At 40.0% G+C, this 26,345-nt stretch overlaps 1 protein-coding gene across 1 annotated transcript; it reads left to right on the top strand.

The window, feature by feature from the left end:
* The first annotated feature begins 8,783 nt into the window (after window positions 1-8,783).
* LOC101643795 (heterogeneous nuclear ribonucleoprotein F) lies at window positions 8,784-10,419 on the top strand. The gene has a single exon (XM_004717651.3). It carries the CDS (start codon window positions 9,028-9,030, stop codon window positions 10,273-10,275), a length of 1,248 nt encoding a protein of 415 aa, XP_004717708.1. The 5' UTR covers window positions 8,784-9,027; the 3' UTR covers window positions 10,276-10,419.
* Window positions 10,420-26,345: the final 15,926 nt, after the last annotated feature.

The raw sequence follows: 26,345 nt of genomic DNA, 5'->3' as shown, positions 1-26,345 counted from the left end.
ACCAGTGGAGAGAGTGGCGATATCAGAAGGGTGGAGGGAAGGTGAGGGAGAAAGGGGGAATAGATAACAAGGTCTACATATGGCCTCCTCCCTGGGGGACAGAAAGGAGAGAAGTGGGTGAGTGAGACATCAGATGGGGTAAGATATGATAAAATAATAATAATTTATAAATTATCAAGGGTTTAGGGGGAGGGGGAGTGGGGAGGGAGGGGGGAAAATGAGGAGCTGACATCAGGGGCTTGAGTGGAGGGCGGGTGTTATGAGAATGATGAAGTCAACATATGTACTAATGCACTGGACACAAGTGATGTATGTATGGATTGTGATGAGTTGTATGAGCCCCTAATAAAATGATTATTAAAAAAAAATTTTCCCCCATAGTGCAGGGGAATGAGTTTACATGCCAGAGGCTCCTTCTGAGTTAGCAAGCACACGAGGGCAGAAATGCCCATGTATGATTCCCTGGAATTTCAATTTGCCTCTAGAATTATGGATTTCTGAGGATTAAGCAGCCAGGAATTCCATCAGACAGCTATTTGTGCTCATAGCTCCAAACGGTGATCTGGAACTATTAAAGCACCAGTTCCATGCATTTCCCACCCATGTTATGATATGGTTTTATTAAAAAACCGGAAACTCTTTACATGATTGTAGTCCTGGTTATGGACCACTACTAAAAAACCCTTTACTTGTTCTAAGTATTTCAATATCTACACCTACAAAGCAAACTGAGTTGGCCCAGGATTTCAAGCAAGATGGAAATAGGGTAAAAGAATTAGGCCTATGAACATGTACCATGTCTACAGCATACACTAAAGTAGGCAATCTAGTTCAACACTTCAATTCAACATCAAACTGCGGAACACTGGAGTTAGGTGGAACCAGCTCCTGAGAGCTGATTCAGGGACAGAGCATATCTCTCCCAATTCCAAGTTCAGTGACCTAGCTTGTCAGCTAGGGTGAGAGTGTTTACACCACAGAAATCAGAAAATTATGCCCTCTACTCTGTTGGCTTATTAGTACAACACTGTTGAATTAATTTGGTGCGAAGAGTCACATGGCTGTGGGGTTTCTGGCCTGAGATAGAGAGGCTGGTGCCAAAATATTCAATCCTGTAATGCTACATGTATGGTGTTCTACATACAATGGAGTGTATCCTCAGACTCCCCTCAGCACTGTCAGGGCCACTGGTTGTCAATGTCAGAGACACCCCAGAATTGCAGCAGGGACAATTTCCTTCTCTGTTCTGTTCCCACTAGCGTGTGTAAGCCTGCCTACACTATGGCCAAATTAGAGGGGGGGCGGGCGATGCTCTGAATTTTGTCTTTGTGAATATTTAAATCCCTACAGTAACCATAATAATGAACATAACATATGTCATTGTTTCTGCTTTTAGGATGTTTTAGAATCTCCAATAAAATGTGACAATAAAGGGGAAACCTTTGTTGCTGCTTCTCTCCTTCCTCACCTTAGAAGAACACTACTTGTTTCCAGAAAACCTGCTCAATGTGATAGCCCTAGAGGCCTCCTCTTCTCTCAGTTGCTCGGGGATAGTACCATGGAGGGAATTGCATGCTTGTTCTCTGCTTCAGTTACATCAGTCTTATATAATTTGATTGGAAGCCTTTGGCGGCATAAGGTAGAGCTTGTGCTATCCACATCCATATGATACACACCCATACACACATATGCATATGCACACATACTATACACATATAAAATGCACATACATATATGCATAGGAGATGTTTCAAAACACTCAGAAATATTCTGTTTCTTTTCAATTCCATTTTTCCACCAGTTTTTTGGAGCTCCTTTTATACATATATACACATACATACACAAGTGTTTCTCTCTATATATTCACATGTACACATGTGTTTACTGGAAAAACACAACCATTTTGTTGTTCATCTCTTTTTGTCATAGAGCTAGCCCATTGATGGGCTATTTGGTTAATATTTGAATAATTAAAGAAATATTTGATTAATTCATTAATTAACAGAATATTAATTGAAACATCTTCCCATTCCAATTCTCTCTCCAGCCATAATCCATTTGCTCACATGGGCTGGAATTTGAAATATTTCATCCTCACAACCATGTACACTAAGTAGGCACAGAATCTCAGGAATTCCAGCTGACTGAGTCTCACCTCCAATTTCACTAGCTTCTTATAGTTCTTCTGGTCTCAGGGTCATGGAGGATGAGGGTCTCATGGTCTGAGTCCTTGTCACATGGAAATTTCATTTTCATTTTCACTCTTCTTGGTCTGAATAGTGAGAGATCAATAGTGGCACCTTAGATGGCTGCTTGAGAATGTTTACAATCTTAGTTGCTGCTCAGCATAGTAGCATGTAGAACATTATCTTTGTGGACTACATTATGCCAATTGACCTTGATGTGTTCTGAGATTATGGTCTTGAATGTCCTGGCCCAGTGACCCATTCCCTCAAAGTGTTTTTGGTTATGACTAAGAATTTGACATACCTCCGACTCTTGTTTGCTCTCCTATATACATGGATGTGTTTACAGCCCACAAAAATATATATATATATATGTAAAATAGTCTGCTAAACCTATATGTGGTTGTGAGTGTAGTCCCTTTCATCTACTTGTTCCTCTTTGTTGTTTGCCTATGTAGGCACATGTAGATAAATGCTTTTAATTATTAATAATGCAGGATTGTAAATGTATGAGTATTTTTTACCTTTGTTGTCTCTGAAGCTTGTTCACTTCTCTATGTCCTTCTCTTTGGTGATATTGTTCTGATTACCCCTTATTGTCTATTGACTTTCCCCTCCCCAAATTAATAGGTCTCTATCTTCTACTTAGTGGTTTCCCTTCCTTCCTCTGTCCTCGCTCTGGTTGTTAGGGGCCACTGACTCATAGCAACCCAATGCATAACACAAGGAAACACCGCCCTGTCCTGTGCATCCTCACCATTATTCTTATGTTAGAGCACATTGTTGCAGCCGCTGTGTCCATCCATTTTGTTGAGAGTCTTCCTCGTTTTCGCTGCTCCTCTACCTTACCAAACACGATGTCCTTTTCTAGAGACTAGTCTTTCCTGACAACTTGTCCCAAGTACGTGAGACCAGGTCTCACCACCCCTGCCTCTAAGGAGCATTCTGGTTGTACTTCTTCCAAGACAGATTTATTTGTTCTTTTGTCAGTCCATTAAATTTTCAATATTCTTCACCAGCATAATAATTAAAAATAAATTCCATCCCTAGTAAATATATATAAAATTATTCCCTGCGTGTAAACCTTTCCCTTCTCATGGCTCAACTTTCAGCCAAATAACAGCTAGGCCTATACGCTAAGCAATAAGACCAGGGAGGCACTATTTCATGGTGGGGACTGCAATCAACTTCACAAAATAAATTGTACATGTAAAGTTTCACTCAAATCACAGTTAAAAGTGTTTTTTTTTAAAGTAATAAACAGTATGGCTTCACTGGCTGGATGAGTCTCTTTTGTGAATTGCCTGCTCGAGACAGGGATGGAGACAAGAACACTGTGGGATCAGGGGAGGGGTGGCCCTCACTTAGACATCTCCCGTCACCAGGAGGCAGGAAGCAGCTAGAATTGTTTCCTTTCCCTTTCTTTCCTGTTCAAGGAAATGTGAAATCACACTCGAGTATTATAAGCTCTGCTTCTAGTTCTTTGGTAAAGGGAGGTTTCTTACCACATTTGAGCAGCTATGAACCCCCAAAGCATTGCGACTCACTTGGTCTTGATGTCACACTCTGAGATTTGCTCACAACTCACGCATGCTCTTACATGCAGCCAGCCTCCTTCATATCAGCTCCTCAGAAAGCTATACTAGGCCTTCGGAATTATCCTACCATAATCTTGTTACCTCAGAGAGAGGCAGCACTGTCGGGAGACATACCCAGGGAAGACAATGCTGTATTCCCACTGAGGGCCAAGAGACAGAAACAATGACCTGGAGTTACGCTTTGCAACATGGATTTATCGAGACTTAGTTACAAGAGGCCCAGGGGCGGCAGGCTGTACACAGAGGGATTTAAGTTTGCTGCTAAAAAAATAGAAAGCAGTTTACATAGGGAGGCAAACAAAAGGGTACTGTAGCCAAGGGTTGGCATGACCCACTGCCCGCATTCCGGCATATCCACATTCCAGGGTGTGGGTCTGGCTGTTCTTGTTCTCTTTGGAATACTTGAGGTCTTGGACATAAGCCCAGCATATCTGGGAATGGGGCCGCTTCAGGAGAGTCTTCGGGGCCTCTGCCCTTCATGACTACAGCCGTCTTAGGGTATGCATAGGAGTCACCTAACCAATGCTCTTCATGTATTTTAGAAACACAGAAAGCAAGTCAGCTCACAATCTGGTTTTGAGCAAACATCGACAGGACTTCGTGGAGCCTAGAATCATGCTGAGGAATATTATAGGGAGTGATATAGTTGTAAAAAGACCGTACAAGCCTGTACTCAAGAAGCTTCCTTTTCAAGTCCTCAATACTGTGTCTCTATTGTTGCTAGTTGCTGTCGAATAGATTCTCTCTTGTGTGGACCCCATATGTTCAGAGTGGAATTGCTCTTTAGGGCTGTCAAGACTGTGACCTGCTGGAGGCGGCCTTTCAAGGCACCACTGGGTGGGTCTCAATCCACCAAGATTTTGGTTAGCTGCTAAACATACTAAACTGTTGGTACCAACCCAAGGGCTGTATTAGGGAATATTTTGAATGCTACTAAATCTACTGAATTATTTTAACTTTGCTTGCTGTGCATCAGACCATGAAAATGATTGGGATGCATGTGTCTTGTGGGATGATGCTTCATTTTTCACCAAGTCAAGGCAGAAATAACACAGTAATCTGTGAGTTCCTCTGGGTTCCTTTTTGGAAATTGGCTGGCAGGGCCACATTCTTCAAAACCTAAATATTAGCCAGTAAAGTTTGTTTTATTTTTGAATGTGTGGTCCCCAAACCATCTGCATCAGAATCCCTTGAGTGTGGCTAGAAATGCAGGATATTTGAGCCCCTTCCAACCTCACAGTCAGAAACTCGAGGGCTGGAGCTCAAATTCTGCACTCAAGCTCCCTGGTGAGTCAGATCAACACTTGAGAACAGCCTTGGATTAAGAGTGGTCTATAAGAAGAAAGAGGCAGAGGATGAAAACTACCTCGGACCAAGACGGTCCTTTCTGCACCTTCTACGCTTCGTTCCCTAGCTCCACTTTCACTTTGTTGCCCTTTCACTTGTAGACTATGATTGTTACTGAACCCATGCGCACTGATCTCTCCTTGGTGTACAGTGCCTTTACATTGTCTCCAAAGGGAGACAGAGCATTTCCAAAAGTTATGCTGAAGACTCCCATACCTCATTGCTCTCCCTTCTCGGCACAGGTTTTCCACTCCCAGTCTGATGCTTCCAAAAAGACAACGAAGTGTCTCACCTTAACAAGGAAATAATACCTTACAGGTGTGTGTGTGTGTGTGTGTGTGTGTGTGTGTTGGGGGGTGTACCCTTAAAATACCCTTGGTATTTTCCATGAGATAATATGTACTGGCTCCATTACTGACACAGCATCCCTGCCCTAATACTACCCTGCTCTTCTGACCCAACCTCCTTATAGGACGGCACACACTCTGCTGCCCCAAAGCCCTGCAGTCCACAAGCTGCAGAGGCTGCACAACAACCCTCACCATGTGCACAGATTCTAACTTGATTTTCTTCTTCTCAAGAGGATCAGCTCCTCAAGGAGAGACTACTAATGGCTCATTGCCTTTCACTGCAGCGTGTGCCTCAAGGTTCTTTCATGGACTGGTTCTAATTTTAAAACACTATTGAGAGAGGGAGATGGAACAAGTGTAGGCTAACTACATATCACAAAACCTGTATTATTCACTTGTACAGAAGAAGTCCTTACATGACTGGACACTATTTGTACAAACAATTGGAGTTGGTGGTCAGGCAAAACTTACAATAACATTCACTGACAATGTCAGACACAGGTCTGCCAGATTAATACATATATTAATACAGCAAGTAGGGCATTGAAGCAGTAAGTCAACGTTAGCCAGCCTACTGACAGTTCGATACTCTTGGTAAAGCTGTCTTTTGCTTTTTCACATACCAGGTAGTTTCGGTCTTAAGTCCTCAGGTTACAGGTGTGTTTGAGGTAGAGCCCAATTCACCTAGTGGGTTTTCCACATCCCATCCCTCTGGTGTGGCCTTTGGAGTGTCTTGTCCACCTTGAAGATGCAGGATTGCATCTGTTCTATGGCACATGGCCTGGGTCTCCACAGAAACTCGGACCAATGCGACCTATTAGGAGCATTCTATCAGTCATACTCCTCCCTTAGGATCCTTAAAAGTATTGTTAGTCTCCCCCCCATCCTCCCTGCTAGGTGCTCCCCCCTTTTCCCACCAACACACATGCACTTGTCTTCTCTCAGCTGTGTGAATTACAATGTTGCTGTTAGCTACCTTGGCCAAGTTGGCCTCAATTTCTGAGCAACTTGGCATAACAGAGTGAAACACTGCCTGATCCTGTGCCATCCCCATGATCAATTGTAGATTAGACTGTGATCATACATAACATTTTCATTGACTGACTTTAAAATTAGATTGTCAGGCCTTTCTGCCTAAACTTTAAAATGCAATATTACATGTATACAGCTTGATAAAATTTCACAAATTGATACATCATTTAACTGGCATCCAGACCAAGAAATAGCACTACACAAGCCTCAGATGTCGCTCATGTCCCTTCATTTTTTATTTAAAAAATCATGTTTATATTGTGAACTGGGTGAAGGTTAAAGAACTGGTCATCACTATCACATTTAACAATTTATACACATTTTCTATATTTCCTGCATTATATTGCAAAGACCCAGCTTTGGCTTAGGCAAAAATAGCTTTATTGGCATATACTTCAAGTATCATACAATTTAATCATTCAGTCATGTTAAAAAGAGTTGTGCAATCATCACCACAATCAATTTCAGAACATTTTCTTCTTGTACTCATTAGTTCCCCATTTCTACCCACTTTCCCCCCGCTATACCCCACAGGTCATTTTTAATCTAGTTAACAGATTTACTTATCCTGGATTTCATATACAGAAATTATATGTTTCAACAGATTTACTTATCCTGGATTTCATATACAGAAATTATATAAAATGCAAACAGGAATCAAGCAAAAACAAAAACAAAACAAAACACCCAAAGATCCCCCCCCAAATTCAAGAAAAACCCAACAATGATTAGACAAAAAATAGAAAGATCTTAATCAAAAGAAAGCAGAAAATATTAAAAAACTAAAACAATTTGGATCTAAAACTAAAAAAATGGATTAAAAGGGAGATCAAATGATAAGGTATTACATTTTAACTTAACTGCATCTGGCATAATAGACTTTACAACGCTCTGTCTGACAGCAAGGCTAGTCATATCCCTAGGCTATGTTCAGAGGGGATTCACCCGAGACTTAACTCCATGGGTGGACCCTGAAAATGGATTTTGGGCTTCCACTATCATACATAGTGTGCCTCCTATTAGTCACTGTTCCTTCCGAAGTGTCAACTATCCTGACTTCTGAAAGTTCAACCTCTCACTAAACTTTATCTAAATGGAATTATACAGTTAGTGTTGTTTTGTGCCTGATTATTATTATTATTTTTATTATTGTATTTTATTTGGTGGTCCCACAAGCTGTCAATCACAAGGCAAGGGGTTGGAGTCCATCCAGAGGCCCAGTGGTCTACTTTGGAAAATCCAGCCATTATAAACCATACGGAGCATAGTTCTCCTCTGATTCTCATGTAGACATCATGAGTCAGAGTTGTGTTGATAGGAACTGCTTTATGCTTTATTTGATGCTGAATCCATTGGTCTGGACTCATTGCCTAGTTATACTGTTGTATCCTATGCGGAAAGGAATGTCAAAGTGTACTGGGAATTCTGATATGCCAGCATAACAGCCACTGCTCTTCTTGTGGGCCCAAGCAGGGGCTAGACTCAATGCCCACTACTGACAGCATATCCTCTCTCCCATCATGAGGCTATTTACAGACTGACAAACAGATCACACTTCCCTTGGCTAATACCCAAGGCTCTTCTTGGAAGGCTTCTAAATTCTACTTAAATGTTAAGGGTCTTATTGAACCTACATTTTCAGTGAAGAGTTCGCTGGCAACTCCAGACAGCACTGATACCATCCAATCCCTAAATTGGGTCTGCCCACAAATTAGCAATTAAATTGCATGGTATGTTGCATAACCGAAGAAAGCCTTTAAATCTGGCAGAGTTCCTGGGTCTTTGCTGTCCAAAAGGTTCATAGATTGAACCCATCAAGAAGCACCTCAGAAGAAAAGACTTGCAATCTATTTTCTCAAAGGCATTCATTGAAAACCCTAGGAGCTTGAGTGCCTGGGACCATATAGTCTTGGAGGACATCTACGTCAATTGACATAACACATTCCACAAAGACAATGTTCTACATGCTACTTTGGTGAGTAGAGACTTGGGGTCATAAAAGCTTTGGAGGGGTCATCTAAGATGCAACTATCAGTCTCTCCTTATTCAGAGCAAAGAAGAGTGAAGAAAATCAAAGACTCAAGGAAACAATTAGTTCCAGGGACTTACAAACCATGAGAAGAAGCATCAGATGGTGCCTGGCTATCACTATCAACTGGCATCATAATAGAAGGTCCTGGGCAGAGTGGGAGACAAACATAGAACAAAATTCCACATCATGAAAACAAGCCTCAACTGCCTCTAGTACAACCGCCAAGCTCCCCATGTTCCACTTTGCTCTAGGTGCTCCGGTGGGACGAGCGAGCGAGGCACCCGATGTGGAGAGCGGGAGCGTGAAGCCCAAGGGAGGGGGGACGGACGCTGACGACGACGACGCTGGAACGACCTAGGGAGGCGCAAAAGCAGGCTAATTCATAACTTCCAGAACATCTTGAGACTGAGCATCTACCATTATCTTTAAAAGCTACGAAAAACCACACTAAGCTGGTTTGACACCTGACCTGTTGAATCTCCATGATGCTGGGTCCTGAGGGAGGTGAAGGTTTTGTGGTCAAGCTCCGTGGCTTGCCGTGGTCTTGCTCGATTGAGGATGTGCAGAATTTCCTCTCTGAATGCAAAATTCATGATGGCGCATCAGGTGTTCATTTCATCTACACCAGAGAAGGCAGACAGAGTGGTGAGGCTTTTGTTGAACTTGAATCAGAAGATGATGTAAAAATGGCCTTGAAGAAAGACAGAGAAAGCATGGGGCACCGCTATATTGAGGTATTCAAGTCCCACCGAACCGAAATGGATTGGGTGTTGAAGCACAGTGGTCCAAACAGTGCCGATACTGCCAACGATGGCTTTGTGCGCCTCCGAGGACTTCCATTTGGATGCACAAAGGAAGAAATTGTTCAGTTCTTCTCAGGGTTGGAAATTATGCCCAATGGTATCACTTTGCCAGTAGACCCCGAGGGCAAGATTACAGGAGAAGCCTTTGTGCAGTTTGCTTCACAGGAATTAGCTGAGAAGGCGCTAGGGAAGCATAAGGAAAGAATAGGGCACAGGTATATTGAAGTGTTCAAGAGCAGTCAGGAAGAAGTGAGATCATATTCTGATCCCCCTCTAAAGTTCATGTCTGTGCAGCGGCCAGGGCCCTATGATCGGCCTGGCACTGCTCGGAGATATATTGGCATTGTGAAACAAGCAGGCTTTGACAGGATGAGGTCTGGGGCCTATAGCACAGGCTATGGGGGCTATGAGGAGTATAGTGGCCTCAGCGATAGCTATGGTTTCACCACAGATCTATTTGGAAGAGATCTCAGCTATTGTCTGTCAGGAATGTATGACCACAGATACGGAGACAGTGAGTTTGCTGTTCAGAGCACAACCGGACACTGTGTCCACATGAGGGGGCTACCATACAAAGCAACGGAGAATGACATTTATAATTTCTTCTCTCCACTTAACCCTGTGAGAGTACATATTGAGATTGGCCCTGATGGAAGAGTGACCGGTGAAGCAGATGTCGAGTTTGGCACTCACGAAGAAGCCGTGGCCGCAATGTCGAAAGACAGAGCCAACATGCAGCATAGATACATTGAGCTGTTCTTGAATTCAACCACAGGGACCAGCAATGGGGCATATAATAGCCAAATAATGCAGGGCATGGGGGTGTCAACCCAGTCTACTTACACTGGCCTTGAGAGTCAGTCTGTGAGTGGCTGTTATGGAGCTGGCTATAGTGGTCAGCAAAACAGCATGGGTGGATACGATTAGTTTTATAGAAATATTTTGAGTTATTTCAATCAAATTATCACAGGCAGCCAACAAGCAGTGGAGAGCAGTTATTACATAGAAGCTGTGGGACCCATTTTGCACCATGAGTTTTGTGAAATCTGGATTAAAAAAATTACCTCTTCAGTGTTTTCTCATGCAAACTTTCTTCTAGAAGCATGTGATAAAGATAATGAGTAAATGATAAACATTTTTGGCTTTTCTCAACATTTTTGTAGTATACTAAAGAGTGACTCCAGAGTTAAAGTAGTTAAATATGTGGCTCTTTTACACCACATTGCAGTAAACACACTGGGGAGACATGCTTTTTTTGAAAACTCAAAAGGTGCTAGATCCCTAATCCAAAGAGAAACATTTCTCATGTTTGTTCATTCTAGTTTGTTCTCATTTAAAATCTTTTAGGTTAAGTTTTAAGCTTTTAAAAAGTTAATTTTGAAAATTGAGACACAATACTAATACTGTAGGCATTGGTGAGGCCTTGACTTAAACCTTGCTTTGTACTGTGATTTCCTTTTGGGTGTATTTTGCTAAGTGAAACTTGTTAACCAAATTTTTTTCTTAAAATAAAGACTTTTTCACAATGAAAAAAAAAAAAAAAAAAAAAAAAAAACAGACCTACTGGTCTGAGAAAAGCTGATGGAACTCCCAAGAATATGGTCCTTAAGTGGTCTTTAAGCTTAGAACATGTTAACAAACAACATCAACGAGGCACATACTCCTCAGAGCAATCAACCATATGAAACCAAAAGGGCAGCTTTGCTTTAAAAGCTCAGAAGTCAATAAGGGGTAGGAAAAAAATTCAAATGGAAACAAGGAATCCATGGAAGGAAGTGCGTAGAGTAATATATTGTAGGGATTACAAAAAATGTCATGAAACAAAATGTGTATACTTTATTGATGAGGAGACTAATTTGCACTATACATGTTAATGCAAAGCACAATAAAATATTTAAAACATTATGGCAAAATAATTCTTCAAACGAACAACACACACACACACACACACACACACACACACCTCTATAGAGTGCTGCTCCACTTTGCCACATCCAAGTCAGAGTTGACTCAATGGCAACCAGAGAACATACAATGTAGCCATTCTTGATTAAACTTGACTGGCATTCTGTTCTTCCCTTGGAGAGTGTTTGATGGGCTCTTTCTTAGGCTAACGTTGATACAAATGCTTCTCCATTACGATGAAAACCCAGTACAGGTCACAATTGGTTGTATATCGCCTTGACTATCACACTAATAACCCTTTGTATCTGTTGCTGTACTAGGATATGAGAAGTAAGTTACACCTACCCTTGAGTCCCAAGGACTTACTTAGACACATGTGGGATGAGAAAGTGGGGATGGATCAATAGCAGCTAGCTAGAAGGGAGTCCACATAGCATATCCATTTAGACAGAAAATGGTGGGCAGCAGATCAGTGGGGGGTGGGAGCAGGAATCTGGGCAAGAATCATGTCTACACCCTGAAATGTAAAGGAGTCAGTCCTCCTGTGGAAGAGATGGCTATATTCCACACTAGTCCTTGGAGGTACAGGTGAAGCTTGGGATTGGCAGCTAGGAGTTGGAAAGTTCTGCATTATCAACAATCCTGAAAATTCAGGCTTCATTTTTGTTTGATCCACACTCAGAGTAGTTCAGGTGTTCCTGCAACTCGTCAATCTATGTATCTGGAGCTGGGAGATCAATGTTCCCCAATTTCAGGCCAGTTCTAAAGGCAAACCCAGCAGCCCTTGGCCACTGAGTAGACCTATAAGACTAGCTTGCTGGGTGCTTCAGGTCTAATGTTGATTGGCCTGTGCAGGTGATGTTGAGCAGGGCCACTGTATGTGTCCCAGAAGTCAGTGCACCTTACCCTAGATTGCGTGCTCCAGTCATAATGCTGCACCCAACTTTGAGGGCTATGTTTGGAGGAAATCTGCTCCTATCCCATTGCCACACCCGAAGTACATAGCTATGATAGTATTTCACAGCATTGGCTCAGGCCGTCAAGTCACCACAGGCACAGAGCCATTTATTCATCCACCCATGTTGTTAAGTGCCATTGAGTCAGTTCTGACCCATAGTGACCCTATGCTCAATGCCCACTCTTGCTCCATTTTCACAATTTTTTCTATACTTGGACCCATTGCTGCAGCCACTGTGTCAATCTATCTCATGGAGGGCCTTTCCATTTTTTGCTGCCCCTCCATTTTACTAAGCATGATCACCCTTTCCAGGGACTGGCCTTTTCTGACAACATGTCCAAAGAATGTAAGGTGAAGTTTTGCCATCTTTGACTCTAAGGAGCACCATGAGCGTATTTCTTCTAAGACAGCTTTATTTGTCCTTTTAGTAGCCTATGGGGCTTTCAATATGCATTTTCAGCACCCAAATTCAAAATCATTGAGTCTTCTTCAGTCTTCCTTATTTAATGTCCACCTTTCACATGCATGTGAGGCAGTTGAAAATACTATGGCTTGCCAATCAAATTGACGTGAAGGAACATGGACAAAGTGGTGACCCAAAACCTACCTGTAAAATAAGTGGATAGTCCCTCACAGAAGGGCCACATGGAAGGATGCTAAATCTAGAGAGCGGTATAGCACTGATGAAGCATTTAACTATCCTCTAGTTAGTTAATATTTCCTTCCCTTACTATTATGGTCTTTGTTGTACCTCATTAATCTTGTTGGACCTGCGTATGTTCATTTGTATAATTAAGACCATTCGATGCATGAAAGCTAAGATAGGTAACCCTTCAGACATTAACGGGAGTAACGATTCACTGAGGGTACAAGAAGGAGGGGGAGCTGATAGCAATGATGACTGTACATCCCCATGCTAGGGGAATGAATAATAGAATTGTAGGTGAATGGGTACATTGGATGTTGTAAGATACAGCAATATATGTGTATATATAATATGATATAATAATATAATATAATAATAAGGGTTCCTGGTGGTAGGGTGGGGGAGGGAATGGATAAAGGGGAGCTGATATCATAGAGTTCAAGAAGAAAGAAATGATTTGAAACTGATAACTGATGGGGGTAGCAATTGTAATATTATGCTTGATCTAACGGAATTATGAATTGTTATAATATCTGTAAGAGCTCCCAATAAAATGATTAATAAAAAAAAGGAAAGAAAAGAAAATATTATGGCTTGGGTCAGTCACATCTTAGTTTTCAAAGTAACATCTTTACTTTTCAATACTCTGAAGAGGTCTTGTGCAGCAGATTTAACCAAGACAACGAGTCTTTGGATCTCTTGACTGATGCTTCTGTGAGCAGGGATTGAAATAATCGACTTTAATCTTTTCTCCATTTATCATGATGTTATCTCTTGATCCAGTTGTGAGGATTTGGGTCTTCTGTATATTGAGCTATAATTTATACAGAAGGCTGCAGTCCTTGATCTCCATGGGCAAGTGCTTCAAATCCTCCCTATTTTCAGGGAGTAAGGCATGCCATCTACCTGAGCTGACATATGAGCACTTGATTGTCTTTTCCACAGTCAGCCTCTGGTCTTGTTTTAGATGCAAATATTGAACTTATCTATGGTCTGTTCACAAGGATGTCATCAATTTGATTTCTTTTTATTCCATGTGGTGAAGTCCATGTGTTGTTGAAAAAGGTATTTGCTATGAACAAGTGATTCATTTTGCAAGTTTCTATTATGTGATATTTAGCTTCATTGCTATCGCCAAGATCATATTTTCCTACTACTATTCCTCTCTGTTTCCAATGTTTGCATTCTAATCACCAATAATTATCCATGCTTTTTTATTGCAAGCTTGATCAATTTCTGACTTAAGATGTTTGTGGGATTCTTCAATTTCTGCATCACTAGCTTTACTGGTTAATGCATAAATTTGAATAATATTTGTATTGTTGGATTTCCTGGAAGGCAGACAAATATAATCCTATCACAGAGAGTATTTTACTTCAAGGTAGATCTTGAAATATCCTTTCTGACAAGACTACAACACCATTCCTCCTGATTGTGTCATTCTTGGCATAGTAAAGGATATGATTTTCTGATTCAAAATGGCCAACACCAATCCATTGCAGCTCACTCATATCTGGGATAGAGATATTTATGCATTTCCTTCTTCACGACTTTTGGCTTTCCTCGTTGACATTTTGTAGATTCCAAGTTCTGATTACGAATAGATTTTTGAAGTTTTTTTTTAAAGTTGTTTTTTCGTACGTTGAGTTGTACCTCATCAGCAAATCCCGCTCCTGAAGGCTCCACTTCCACAGGCTTTACTCCCTTCATGCCGCCATGATCGACGCTACTTTGAGAGAGCAGCACCTCATCCATCATCTTTTGAGTGCTTCCCCACCCAAAGGTCCCATCCTCTGACACTATCTACAACAGAGTTGCCCTTCTGTTCCGTAGGCTTTAAATGTTTGACAATGTTTCTATGCTATGCATAATGTTTTCAGCTGCTACTTCTTCAGCAGTGGGCAGCAGATTCCATCTTCCTTCAAACAACCATACTTGAAATATTTTGTTTCTGAGAGTTCCTTGTGTGCCAGAAACGGAGTCAGAAACTGTGGCTGGAGCAGTGATTGAGGCAAGGAAGCCTAGCTTCTGCTTTCAGGGAGAGAGCCCCCTTTGGGCACTCAGTGAAGCAAATACCACCCAATCATCCAATTACAATGATAAATGTTTTTGGAAAGGAGAAATAGTCTAGAAAACTCATGCCAATGGTTTTGGCCCCAACCTCAAGGTTTACCTTACTCACGGAAATGAAACTTTCACCAGAAAGTGTTGCAGCATTTATAGAAGTTCTTGGTATGCTTTCCATTATTATATAGACGATAGTCTTGAGTTTAGTTATGAGGTCGATTGGAAATAACAACTCCATTTTGGGGGAGTCTGGGATTCAAATACTACAGCTCCCATGGTGGTTTGGTTGAGAACCTTGGATGATGTGGGCTGCTGGGGCAGTAGCAGGCATGCCGAGCATTTACCTTTCCGGCTGTCACTGCACTTGTTTCCCCAACTGCTGATGCCAATCAACAAAGGGTTTTTCAAGGAATAGTAATAGGTCTTTGAGGACTGTTCAACGGTCTGACAATCTGGGAACCTGCCCGTTATGGATTCATATTCTACATATTCCATGAGGAACTTAAAAGAACTGCCAATAACAGGAAAGGACTTGGGAACAAACACAAGCCCTCAGCACCTCTTTGAACAGAATTCCATCATTCCTGCCCCCCATTCCTTTTTGGAACCAGTTGCTGGCTCTGCTTGTTGCCTTGTTTATTCCAGAACATACCAGCTTGAGCTTAAGGTCCAGCAGCTGGAAAAAGCATTGTGGTAGTCACAGACATCTGCATAGTACACAAGGCCCAGGAGAGGCCGACAAATTTTTACTCCGAGACACAAATGTGCGACGACAGAACGCTGGAAGCTTTTTGTATCCGCACCCAGGTCTTAGTTTTCACGTGTAGTTCTGGATGTACATTCCCCTTTCCATCTACAATGAACTTGGATTGTATTAAGAAATATAGCTGCATGAACTTACAAGGAACTAAAGAAAGAACAGGACTGTTTCCAAAGATGTTACAATTTCTTTTAAAAAGAAACCTTTTGTTTATTAGCACCAATTTCTTGCCACTATGATGTTTGTTTTATTATACATCTTTTAATTAAAAACTACATATGTGACTTCTTAGCTATTAGCATATGTCTCTGGTACAATTTCCTTAAAATGTTGAGCTTAAACTCTATGCTGAGTCTCAGTGAGACAGAGTCAGTATGGTTGTGGACCTATTCCTTTTATCATTGTAAATCTTGAGTCTGATTTTAATATTTTAAAACCTTGGGTCAAATAATTCAAAGCCTTAATGAAGATGCACTAAAATAAAGAAATGATCATGAATTGCTTGCATAAAAAAGCCTCAAGAAATTTGCATTAAATCTGAATCATGCTTCAAGCTTGTTTGAAGTAATTTTATTTAAACATTATTTGCTACAGTTTTTGACTTGAGAAAAAATATCAGATGTTTGGAATTTAAATTGGGGTGCTTGGAGCCCATAAATCTAACTGCTGCCTCAAATTTGTTTCCTTGTACTTCTTATACCACTATTCTTTTAATGTTTGCATCATTATAAGACCTCAACACTTGAATATATAATCTACAAATTATGTAGTAAAGCTTGTAGTCTTGAATATGGCAATGTGATATGTATATGTAGATAAATATATATAGTGCCCTTTCTGGACTGTCACCATAACACAGTAACTTAGCAACACAGTAGTACAGAGCTAATATTTATCCTAAATTATGAGGAGGCTATAAGAGAGCTGTATACAATGACTGGTGTCAATTTCTCTGAAGTGTATATTTTTGTGTCTGATTATATTATTTAAAATAAAAAGTGTTACTTTGTAAAATATGTACATAAAATATTGTATAACATAATGTTTTCATCTTGTGTGTGGTTATTTAATGCTTTTTAAACATGATGGTTAAATAAGGCCTTAAAATAATGTAAACATTTTGTTAATAAAAATGAAATATTTTAATTTTAAAAAGTACAATGTATATTCTCCTTTTCCTGTTTTGTTCTTTCTAGAGAAGTGCAGAATGCAGTATAGAGAATAGCAATACAGTAAATTCAAATTCAGATTCTGTTCATTTATAATTTAACAAATTTAGGCAGGACCCAGGTATGTTGTTTAAACTTGGAAACATTTCTTTTGTTCATACCTTTCCTTTATACACAAATATTTCGTATGTTAATACATATATGAAAACAAATTTTGTGAAGTCCTTAATTAGACTCAACTCTGATTCTAATTACTGATAGTGCTTCAAAGTATTTAAATGACATTTCACAGGAAATTTTTATAATCTCCACTTTTTATTTACCTGAGCCTGACTTCCCAGTTTGTCTGAATAGTTAAGGGTGAATGATTTTCTTTGGGAAATCTGGCAAGAGACAAGATTGTTTTGGAGCCAATTCCTTGGGCAAATCTGAGCTTCACTACCTACTTACAAGCCCCGTGACCTCTTACAAAATGACACATGACTCCATTGGACTTCAACTTCCTCATGTGTAAAATGTGAATGAGACAACACCCTCCTTCGTGACCAGCATGAAACACGTTAACTTTTTAAAGTGACTTTCACATAGGAACCACTATACCCATTTGTTTGGAAATCGATAACTGAAACTCATTGTTCTTGTAATTGTGTTTAGACATAATAAAGCCATTAACATTTCCCTTCACACTGTGCTTAGGCTCTTGCAATCATTCCTAGAGTAGGACCTAGTTGCGTTCATCCTTCCTCCAGGGAGCCCTTAACTGGCTAGTAGTATGTGGAAGGCTCAGCCCTCACACAGCTTTAGATGAACCACTGTGCGGGTTGTGGACATACTACGGCCATGGGCATCCTGTGGTCATGAGCAGGCGCAGTCCTCCCAGTCAGTGGGTACTGAGAGCGATTCAGTGTTGAGGTGAATGGCCCGCAGGGAGCAAGGACTTGGTTAAGAGATAGAATCTTCTAGGGCCATACGTACATGGTGGGCACGTCACCCCTGTTACGTGCTAGGCCCCGCCCCCAAACGTCCGTTAACCGGCTCCTGACAGGCAGTTGGTGTTCTCAGGAGATAAGAATTGTGACGTCAAGGTTTTAGAACTGTAATCCGCGCTCTCCCGCTGGCCAAAGTTTGATGGGACTGACTTTCCTACCAACTTTGACGTGATACCCTCGGTAAGTGGGCGGTCCTTGTGTAGGATGGATGTTAGTGGGTACCACTGAGCTTACCCAGTTCTAGGATTGGTCGTCGAGCAGCAGCCCGGCGGCCCTGGGGTCTGGGCACCAGGGCTGGTCAAGCTGGGAAGGGGCCGGGGGGCTGGCTGGCAGGAGGAGGACTTCTGAATGAGGTGAACTTTGTACGCCCGACCAGAAAAATGGTGGGTGTGTGCGACCTGATCCTCCCCCACCCCCTGGTCCTGGCATAGAAGAAGGGAGAAAGACAGCGCCGAGCGAGGGCGGGACGAGGGAAGCAGGAAAGTTGAGAGAAATTATTAAAACACAAAATGTCTATCCAAGTGTCAAAGTAAGCCTCATGTGAAGATTCAGAATTTACTTTTTATACTTCATTAGAAGATTTTACTTACAAAGTACCTTTAGGAGTATTCCCATAATATCTTTGTACTTAAATCTTTTCAATGGCTTTAATTAGTCCAGTCAGAAATTGATTCCTTGCCCCCGCCTTTGATTTTCTTTCTTTCTCCCACCTTTTTTTCTCACCTTTGATTTTCAAAGTGTGGCTTCTTGGACTCTGACAACTCTGTCTTTTCCTTCAAGTGGAAAATGATAATGAATTTATTTAGGATAATCTATTCAGTAAAAGTATAGCGATGCTCATACTGGGAACATCATGAAAATGGTGCTGAATGGAGTTGAATGTGGTCATGCTTACATTTCTGCGAATTTAGCTATTGTGGGATAGATATTTAAAGAGTCTTTCTACTTGAGATTTTTTTTTTAAACTACATGTACTTTAAATAATCCACTTTGAATTTCTCTCCTTTCGGCATTTCCGGACTTCTTCTGTAAAACCCCAGGCCTGAGATGCAGCAATAGCAAAGATGTGTTCTTCAGTACAGAAATGTTGGAAATACAAAACAGAAGGTAAACGGATTTCCATACTATAGGATTTTTTAGATAAAATGTTAGTATGGAACATGGATCTCAAAGAAAGGAGTAGTTTCTCTACCTTATATGGAAATGAAATATTTTTCCACAGAGTATTTGAAGTAATAATTTGAGAAAATATTTGAAGTAATAATTTGAGAATCTGTTCAAAATCTTTTTCTGCTGTATATCTTTGTTCACTAGCAACAATGGGATACATGTTTGCTAATAATTATAGTCTGCCCTTCTCATTAAGAAACTATATATTGCTTCATAATGCATTTTCTTTTATTAATCAGTCTTCTCATGCTATAATGTTCCCTATTTTAATCTTCCAGAGATACCACTAATTTATAAGTATCTTTTGCTTTCATAGTTGCAAATATACATGCATAAATTAAAGTTGTCTTTAGCAACAAAATGCCCACTCTTTTTTTATTGTTTTTTTTCTTTGTTGTTCTTCTTTATTTTTATTTATTTTTTTAACATTTTATTAGGGCCTCATACAACTGTTATCCCAATCCATACACACATCAACTGTGTAAAGCGCATTTGTACATCGTTTCTCAAAACATTTTCTCTCCACTTAAACCCCCAACATTAGGTCCTCATTTTTCCCCTCCCTCCCTGCTCCCCCCAGAATGCCCACTCTTGAAAGTCAGATACAATATACATTTCATTATGAGCAGAATTAATACCTGTCATTTAAGTTTGGGTTGCTATTATCTAATAATTACAACTGAAATTTTTGAATGCTTATTATTTATGTTGGAGGAACCCTGGTCGCTCAGTAATTAAGTTTTTGGCTGCCACTCGAAAGGTTGCTGCTTTGAACTCATCAGCCACTCCAAAGGAGAGCGATGTGGCAGTCTACTTACATAAAGATTGCGGTCTTGGAAACCACAAGGGGCAATTGTATCTTGTTCTTTATGGTTGCTATGAGATAGAATTCACTTGATAGAAATTAGCTTAACAGGTCATATGCTATATGTTGAAGTGTGTGTCAACTTGGCTGGGTCATGGGTATCTGGTTTGCTGGTTAGATATATTCCTCCTCCATGATAATAAATTGAAAGGGCTTTTCCTCAAAGTTGTGGTCTATATCGAATATATTAGCACATTCTGGCAACAGCTCTTTAGAATTTTGTTCTCTCTGGATCCTCAGTCTGGCTCTCATAATCAGATTTAATATTGCCAGTTGATCTGGGATTCATTCACCTCTGCAAGCATGAGGAAGTAGCCTGCTCTTTGACATGCCAATTTTGGATTTGTCAGCCCCTGAAGTTACATCAGGTAAAAAGAACCTCCACCTTGATTTCTGACCACAGACTTGGGACTTATTAATCTCTACAAGCACATGGGTCATTTCCTTGTGGTAAGTCGTAATATATAAACTTCACTCATTTAGCTTCTCTTGAGAATCCAACCTAAGACATAAAAGTTATATCTCATTTAGCCTAAAAAATTATGAGAGTGCTATTTCAATTCATAAATGAAATATGATCCAATATGACTTGACTTTGCTATGGTTATAGATAACCTTAAAATCTAAGTGGCTTGGAATAGGCTAGCCTTTGAGACTGAAGAGCTGATCCTGTCCCTCACAACAATTTAAAAATTATTTGAGAGTCATAAATCTATTTTTACAAGCAAATGAAATCATCACTATCTGAATAATATCCTCTAACATTTTTCAAATTTACTTCAGAACCACATGTACATAATGATTGTGTCACTCAGGGCTCTTGAGTCCCAGTTTGCCTTCCCAGGCTTAGAACTACAAAGAACAGTTTGCCAACCCCTGGCTGAGAACAAATCCTGGTGGTGCTGTCAGGTAACTGAAAACTTGGTGGATAAAACCCACCAGCCATTCCCTGTAAAGATTTACTGCTTCAGAAATCCTATGTAGGCTTGCTGTGGATCAGAATGGACTCCATAGCGTGTTGGGTTACTACATGTCCATGTGAGGTATACGTTCATCACGGGACATGGAGGTTGGGGATCTGAAGCAATCACATTGGAATGAATAGGGGATGTAAGCTGACAGCAGCCACCATTTCCAAAATGATCACTCAGTGTGCCAGAAGGGAACAGTCAATTACCACTCATGACTCATTGACCAGAACTCTTCCCCATTCAAACTGGAGTGGGGGGGGTCATGTTTGGGAGATGCATTCTTGCTGGATGTCTGGAACAGGAGAGAAATGGAGGTACTTGACTAACAGCCCCTCTGACCACCACATGAAGGAACTGAGGTTCAGAGGATGAAGTACTTGCTTAAAATCACTTAGACAGTAATAGGGCTGTGGATTTGAATGCTGGTATGTTTAATACCAACCTGATTGTTAGTCTCTTAAGTGAAGCTCACATATATTTCAAATCAAAATATAATGTAAAAAACAGTAACAATAACTCAGAAAACAGAGGCTGTAAAGATATTTCTATAAGATGGTAAAGTTATTTTAAAATGGTAATAAATATTATACTTCATATTGAATCATCCAAAGTACTCCCTTTAACTTAAAAAGACAAGGATAATTCATATAAACAATAATTTTTCATATCATACTCAGTCACCTAGGCTGTCAATGAAACCTCAGAAAGATAAACAAACGTGTAAAAGTAAAAAGAAACAATATTGTCTATGTGATGTATGGCTTTGTTTAAAACTCCAGAAAAAAACCCACAAGAAAAACTTGTAAAAATTAGATAGCAATGTATTAGAGTATAAGATTAATATTCCTAAAGAAATTGCATCACATATAAAATTCAATTTTCATTGTGAATATCCTATTTACTATAGCAAGAAATATATGATATTTTGAAATGTCCTATGACTTGGCTCATGCGTTACTTACTCCAATTGTGTTATTTGTTTTGTGTAGTGTAGAGACTAACTAAAAAGCAAAACTAGTGCCACTGAGTCCATTCCAACGCAAAGTCACCCTAAAGGACAGAGTAGAACTACTCCTTAAGTCTGAGACTGTAAATCTTTACAGTCATTTTCCTTCTGAGGGGCTGCTGGTGTGTTGAACTGCTGACCTCAAAATTGGCAGGCCTATACTTAATTCTCTGTGTCACCAGAACTTACTATAGAGCTTAAAGAGCTAAACACAGAAACAAAAAAGGCAAGTCTCTCTGAGTGTTTGTGTATATAATTCAGATGTTCAGTGAGGATTAGACATTTGCTGTCTAATATCATATATTGCAGTTTCTGTATTAGACCGGGTTGACTAGAGAAATAAATACAGTGACACTCATATATATGAAAAAAACTTTATATCAAAAAGTAATTATATATCAAACAAATATCCCAGCGCAGTCCACATCAAGTCCAAAGTCTGATACTAGTCCCTAGGTCTAATACTATTCCCTAAATCCCTCTCCAGACTCACACAGCCATATGTGAGGTTACAAAATGCAGGAAGGTCACATGCTGATGGGTGCAAAGTCTTGTGGATCCAATGGCTGTGGAAACATCACTAGGCTCAAACATAAATACTTATCAGCATAGTGCAGTACTGGGAAGTGTTTCTTTCTGCTGTACTTAGGGCATCAGAATAGACTGTAAGAACAATAACAACAACAGTGCTAATTAATAGGTTTTGCCTCAGGCAAGTCATCCAATAAATTTTCCTAGCCTCGCTTCCTTAAAAAAAAAATTAAGATCATAGTTTTGAAACAATGATGTTTCATTTAAATAAAATAAATAAAATAAAAAATTTTTAAATGTTCATTTAAAAACAATAAAATAATAATAAATAAATAGCTATCCTGGAATACATGAAAGAAAACCTGTGATGTAAGAAATGAAAAATGCTACCTCTTTTAACAAAGGAAGGAAATGAGAAAGCAGTGGGTCAGTTTATGAAGCCGCACCACTGGCAGGACCACAGCCAGTGTCAGATATGGGTTAAAGCCATGAACACAATTCCATGAACTCAGAGTTGATTCAATCGCTACAGGAGACATCATAACTCAGGGTAATCAAGGAAGAGAAAGAACAGATGCAACAAATAGAATGATTTGCACTGAAGGAATAGGAAAAAAAAGACATAGTACTTTACAATAATAGTTCCCTAGACAAATGAAAAAAGATGAGGCTGTCAGGTCCCATAAAGATTTATAATGCTTTGGAAACCCTAGTGAGGCTAGGTATGAGTTGGAATCAAACCAGTGACAGTGGTTTTGTTTTGTTTTTGATGGGGAAATAAAAGGGTCATAAAAATTTTAGAAAAGGTATAATCTACAGTGGTAGAAGACAGATCAATGATTACATGGGATCATGGGATGAAGACAGAGAATCTTGTGTGGTGGGGCATATGTTCTGCATATTCATGAAGATGTGATTAGTCTTTGTCCTGAATTTTTATGTACAAGAAACTTGGGATCAGTAGAGGATAGGTAAATCACACACAGTGATGCAGCTAATGGATCAGAGAGAAGATGCCCAGATTTGGTTAGCAATATAAAAAACTTCCATGATGATGTGTAACGAGGCAACAGGAATAGTGCTTCTCTCCCAAGCACCTGACAAACCTTACCCCCACAGTCATTTACTCAAGGAAAGCATAGGTATGAAAGTTTAACTGCTCCGCATGCCAACCACCCAATTATGAACAAGGCTGACATCCTGAAGTGTCCCTTTATCCCTTGATTCATTAAAAAAATTATTATTAATTGGGAGTTAATAAATATATCATATCATTCCATAGTTCAATCGCGTCTACCAGAATTGTGAAATTGCTACCAGTGTCCAGAAATTCTTTTTCTTCCTGGACTCCTTGACGTCATCTCCCTTCTACCTCCCAACCACCTCTGTAACCACCACCCCCACTCCCGAAACCCTTATTCTACTTGCTGTTCCCATAGATGCATCATTCCTGGGTTTCTTATACAGAAACACATAAATACATATACCACAACTTCATGAGGGTGACCTCCAATGACATAATACTTCGAAGATATACCCTAGTATGAACAAACAAAATACTGAAAATGTTGAATACCAGATCAATCCCAGCATTCATCAGATGGGGGATCAACTGACAAAGTTTCTGTTCAAGTCAGATTTATGCCTTTGAGCTTTTATACTTATTGCTCCAATGCACTCTGTTTAGTATCCATTTTCCTCCCATCCTTCAATTGTGGACAGAGGGAGTTCACTGGAGGCTTAATTCCTATGTAGTTCCCACAAATGAATTTTGGGCTCCCACTGTAATTCATAGCCTTCTGCAAACTGGATTCTCACAATTTAGACTCTGATACAAATACCTCCTTTGAGTTTATATTATATAATTTACATTCCTTCAGTGACTGATGATGGTGTGCTTCTTCTATGTGAAATCAGTTGACATCTCACTTAGATGGCTGCCTGTTTGGAGACAAGCCTTTAAAACCCCAGGCACTGTTTTATCTGGTGTCCGGGCACCATCTAATTTCTTCACCACATTTTATTATAGCATCCATATTTTCTGTGTTCTCTTCCTGAGGGCGAGTATAGATCAGGGTCATGATATAAGAACTAATTGTTCATAAGTTGGAGCTAGAATTTAGTGTGAGCCCCAAACCCATTCCTGGGTCTATGTTTTTTTTAAACTATTATTACTTGGGAGTTAATATATATATATATCCTATCATTCCATAGTTTAATCATGTCAACCAGAATTGTATAATTGAGTCCACAGTTTTCAAACAGTTTTTTTCCTGGACTCCTGGACTTCACCACCACCCCTGTTACTCACCCCCAAAACCTTTATTCTACTTGCTGTTCCTATGGGTTTATCAATCCTGGGTTTCATTTACCAAAATCAGGAAAACATTTAACACACCTTCAAGAGGGTGACTTCCAATGTCTGAAGACCTCTAAGATACACCCTGATAGGAACAAAACAAAATAAAGCAGAATGTTTGTCACAGGCTTGCCAGAAGATTACATATCTTAATACAACATTGATGTAGCAAGTCCATGTTTGTCCGCCAACCAACAGTTAAACAATGCAGGTACAGCTGTCTTCAGCTTCCTCAGACACCATGTGTTTTCAGACTTCAGTGTATCTGAGGAAGAACTCCTTGATTCTTTATGTTTATATTTATACACAAAATCACAGACTTTCACAAAAGATTTTCCTTGTAGTGCAGTTTTATATCCTGAAAAAATTTCCCCAAGTGCTCTCCATGTATTAGCATATTTAGTTCATTCAATTCTCATAATAACCTCATGAATTAGATACTGGTACTATCTCCAACCTAAGACACAAAATTAAATTAACACAAATTGAGATACGAAAAGAGCAGAGTTTCGTTCCCTGGACCATATGACTAATTTTGAGGAATCAAACCATTATCCATTCGACTTCTACTTCCATAGGCAATAATAACAATTAGCGCTGAGTTAAGCACTGTGCATAGGGTTCATTAAGGATCCCATGGGCTGGTGTGGGGCTTGGTGGAAGGATTAAGACCCACATCCTCTGACTCCAGCTTCTGTGTCTGAAACCCATCACTGCACTTTATTCCACAATACAATCCCTCCTTTCTCAGAACCACGTGGGAACCGTTTCTCCAATAATTAAGTGTAAAGTGATGTTCACAGGGCAGAAAAGATAAGCATGGAAAGAAGGTTTCCGGAGGATGAATTCATTTCCTCCAAAGCATTCTCCATTTGAGTTTCGTTCTAGTCCCAGTGCCGCTCCTCATCTTTCTGAGCCATTGTTCTGTTTGTCAGATACTTATATCTCTTCTTCATCACCTATCCCGGAGTTCAAGGACAGTCATTTCTACCTCTCTCCTGACAACATCAGCCACTCCTCTCTCATCATCTTTCTTTCCCCCAAACCTATAAAGCACAGATATAAAACTAAACATAATTAACCAGAAAATGTTTTTCACAATCAATTCATAAAGTGAAATGGCTGCATCAAAGAGGAAGCTTGACATTTGAATGCTTAAATTCATTCTAGGAAAATAGGCTTCCACAAACGGATCACGGGAATGTAAACATTACAAAATATCCATTGGGGAAAAATATCCTGACATTTGAAAATACCCATGTGCTTCGACTGGAAGGTGACACAGTAAGGGCACATATCATATGCTTCCCAACAGCTCAAGTTATGACCTTCACCACTGGTGGTGCTTTGTAACTCTGGTCAACCCAAGCACTTCTGTGTCCCCCAGAGGATTATTTATTATAGAGGAAAACTTATTACTCTATTAATAAACCTCATTTCAAATTATATGCAGAACACCAAGGTATTAAAAGAAACAGCATTGATGGTGCCCGGCTATCAAAAAGTATAGCGTCTGGGGTCTTAAAGGCATGAAGGTAATCAAGCGGCCATCAAGCTCATAAGTAACAAAGCCCACATGGAAGAAGCACACCAGCCTATGC

The sequence above is a fragment of the Echinops telfairi genome, unplaced genomic scaffold (genome assembly GCF_000313985.2).
Source record: "Echinops telfairi isolate 266 unplaced genomic scaffold, ASM31398v2 ScPeMD7_44;HRSCAF=162, whole genome shotgun sequence".
Classification (NCBI taxonomy): Eukaryota; Metazoa; Chordata; class Mammalia; order Afrosoricida; family Tenrecidae; genus Echinops; species Echinops telfairi.
Note: the sequence above shows the minus strand (reverse complement) of the source record. Positions and strands in the feature narration are given on the sequence as shown.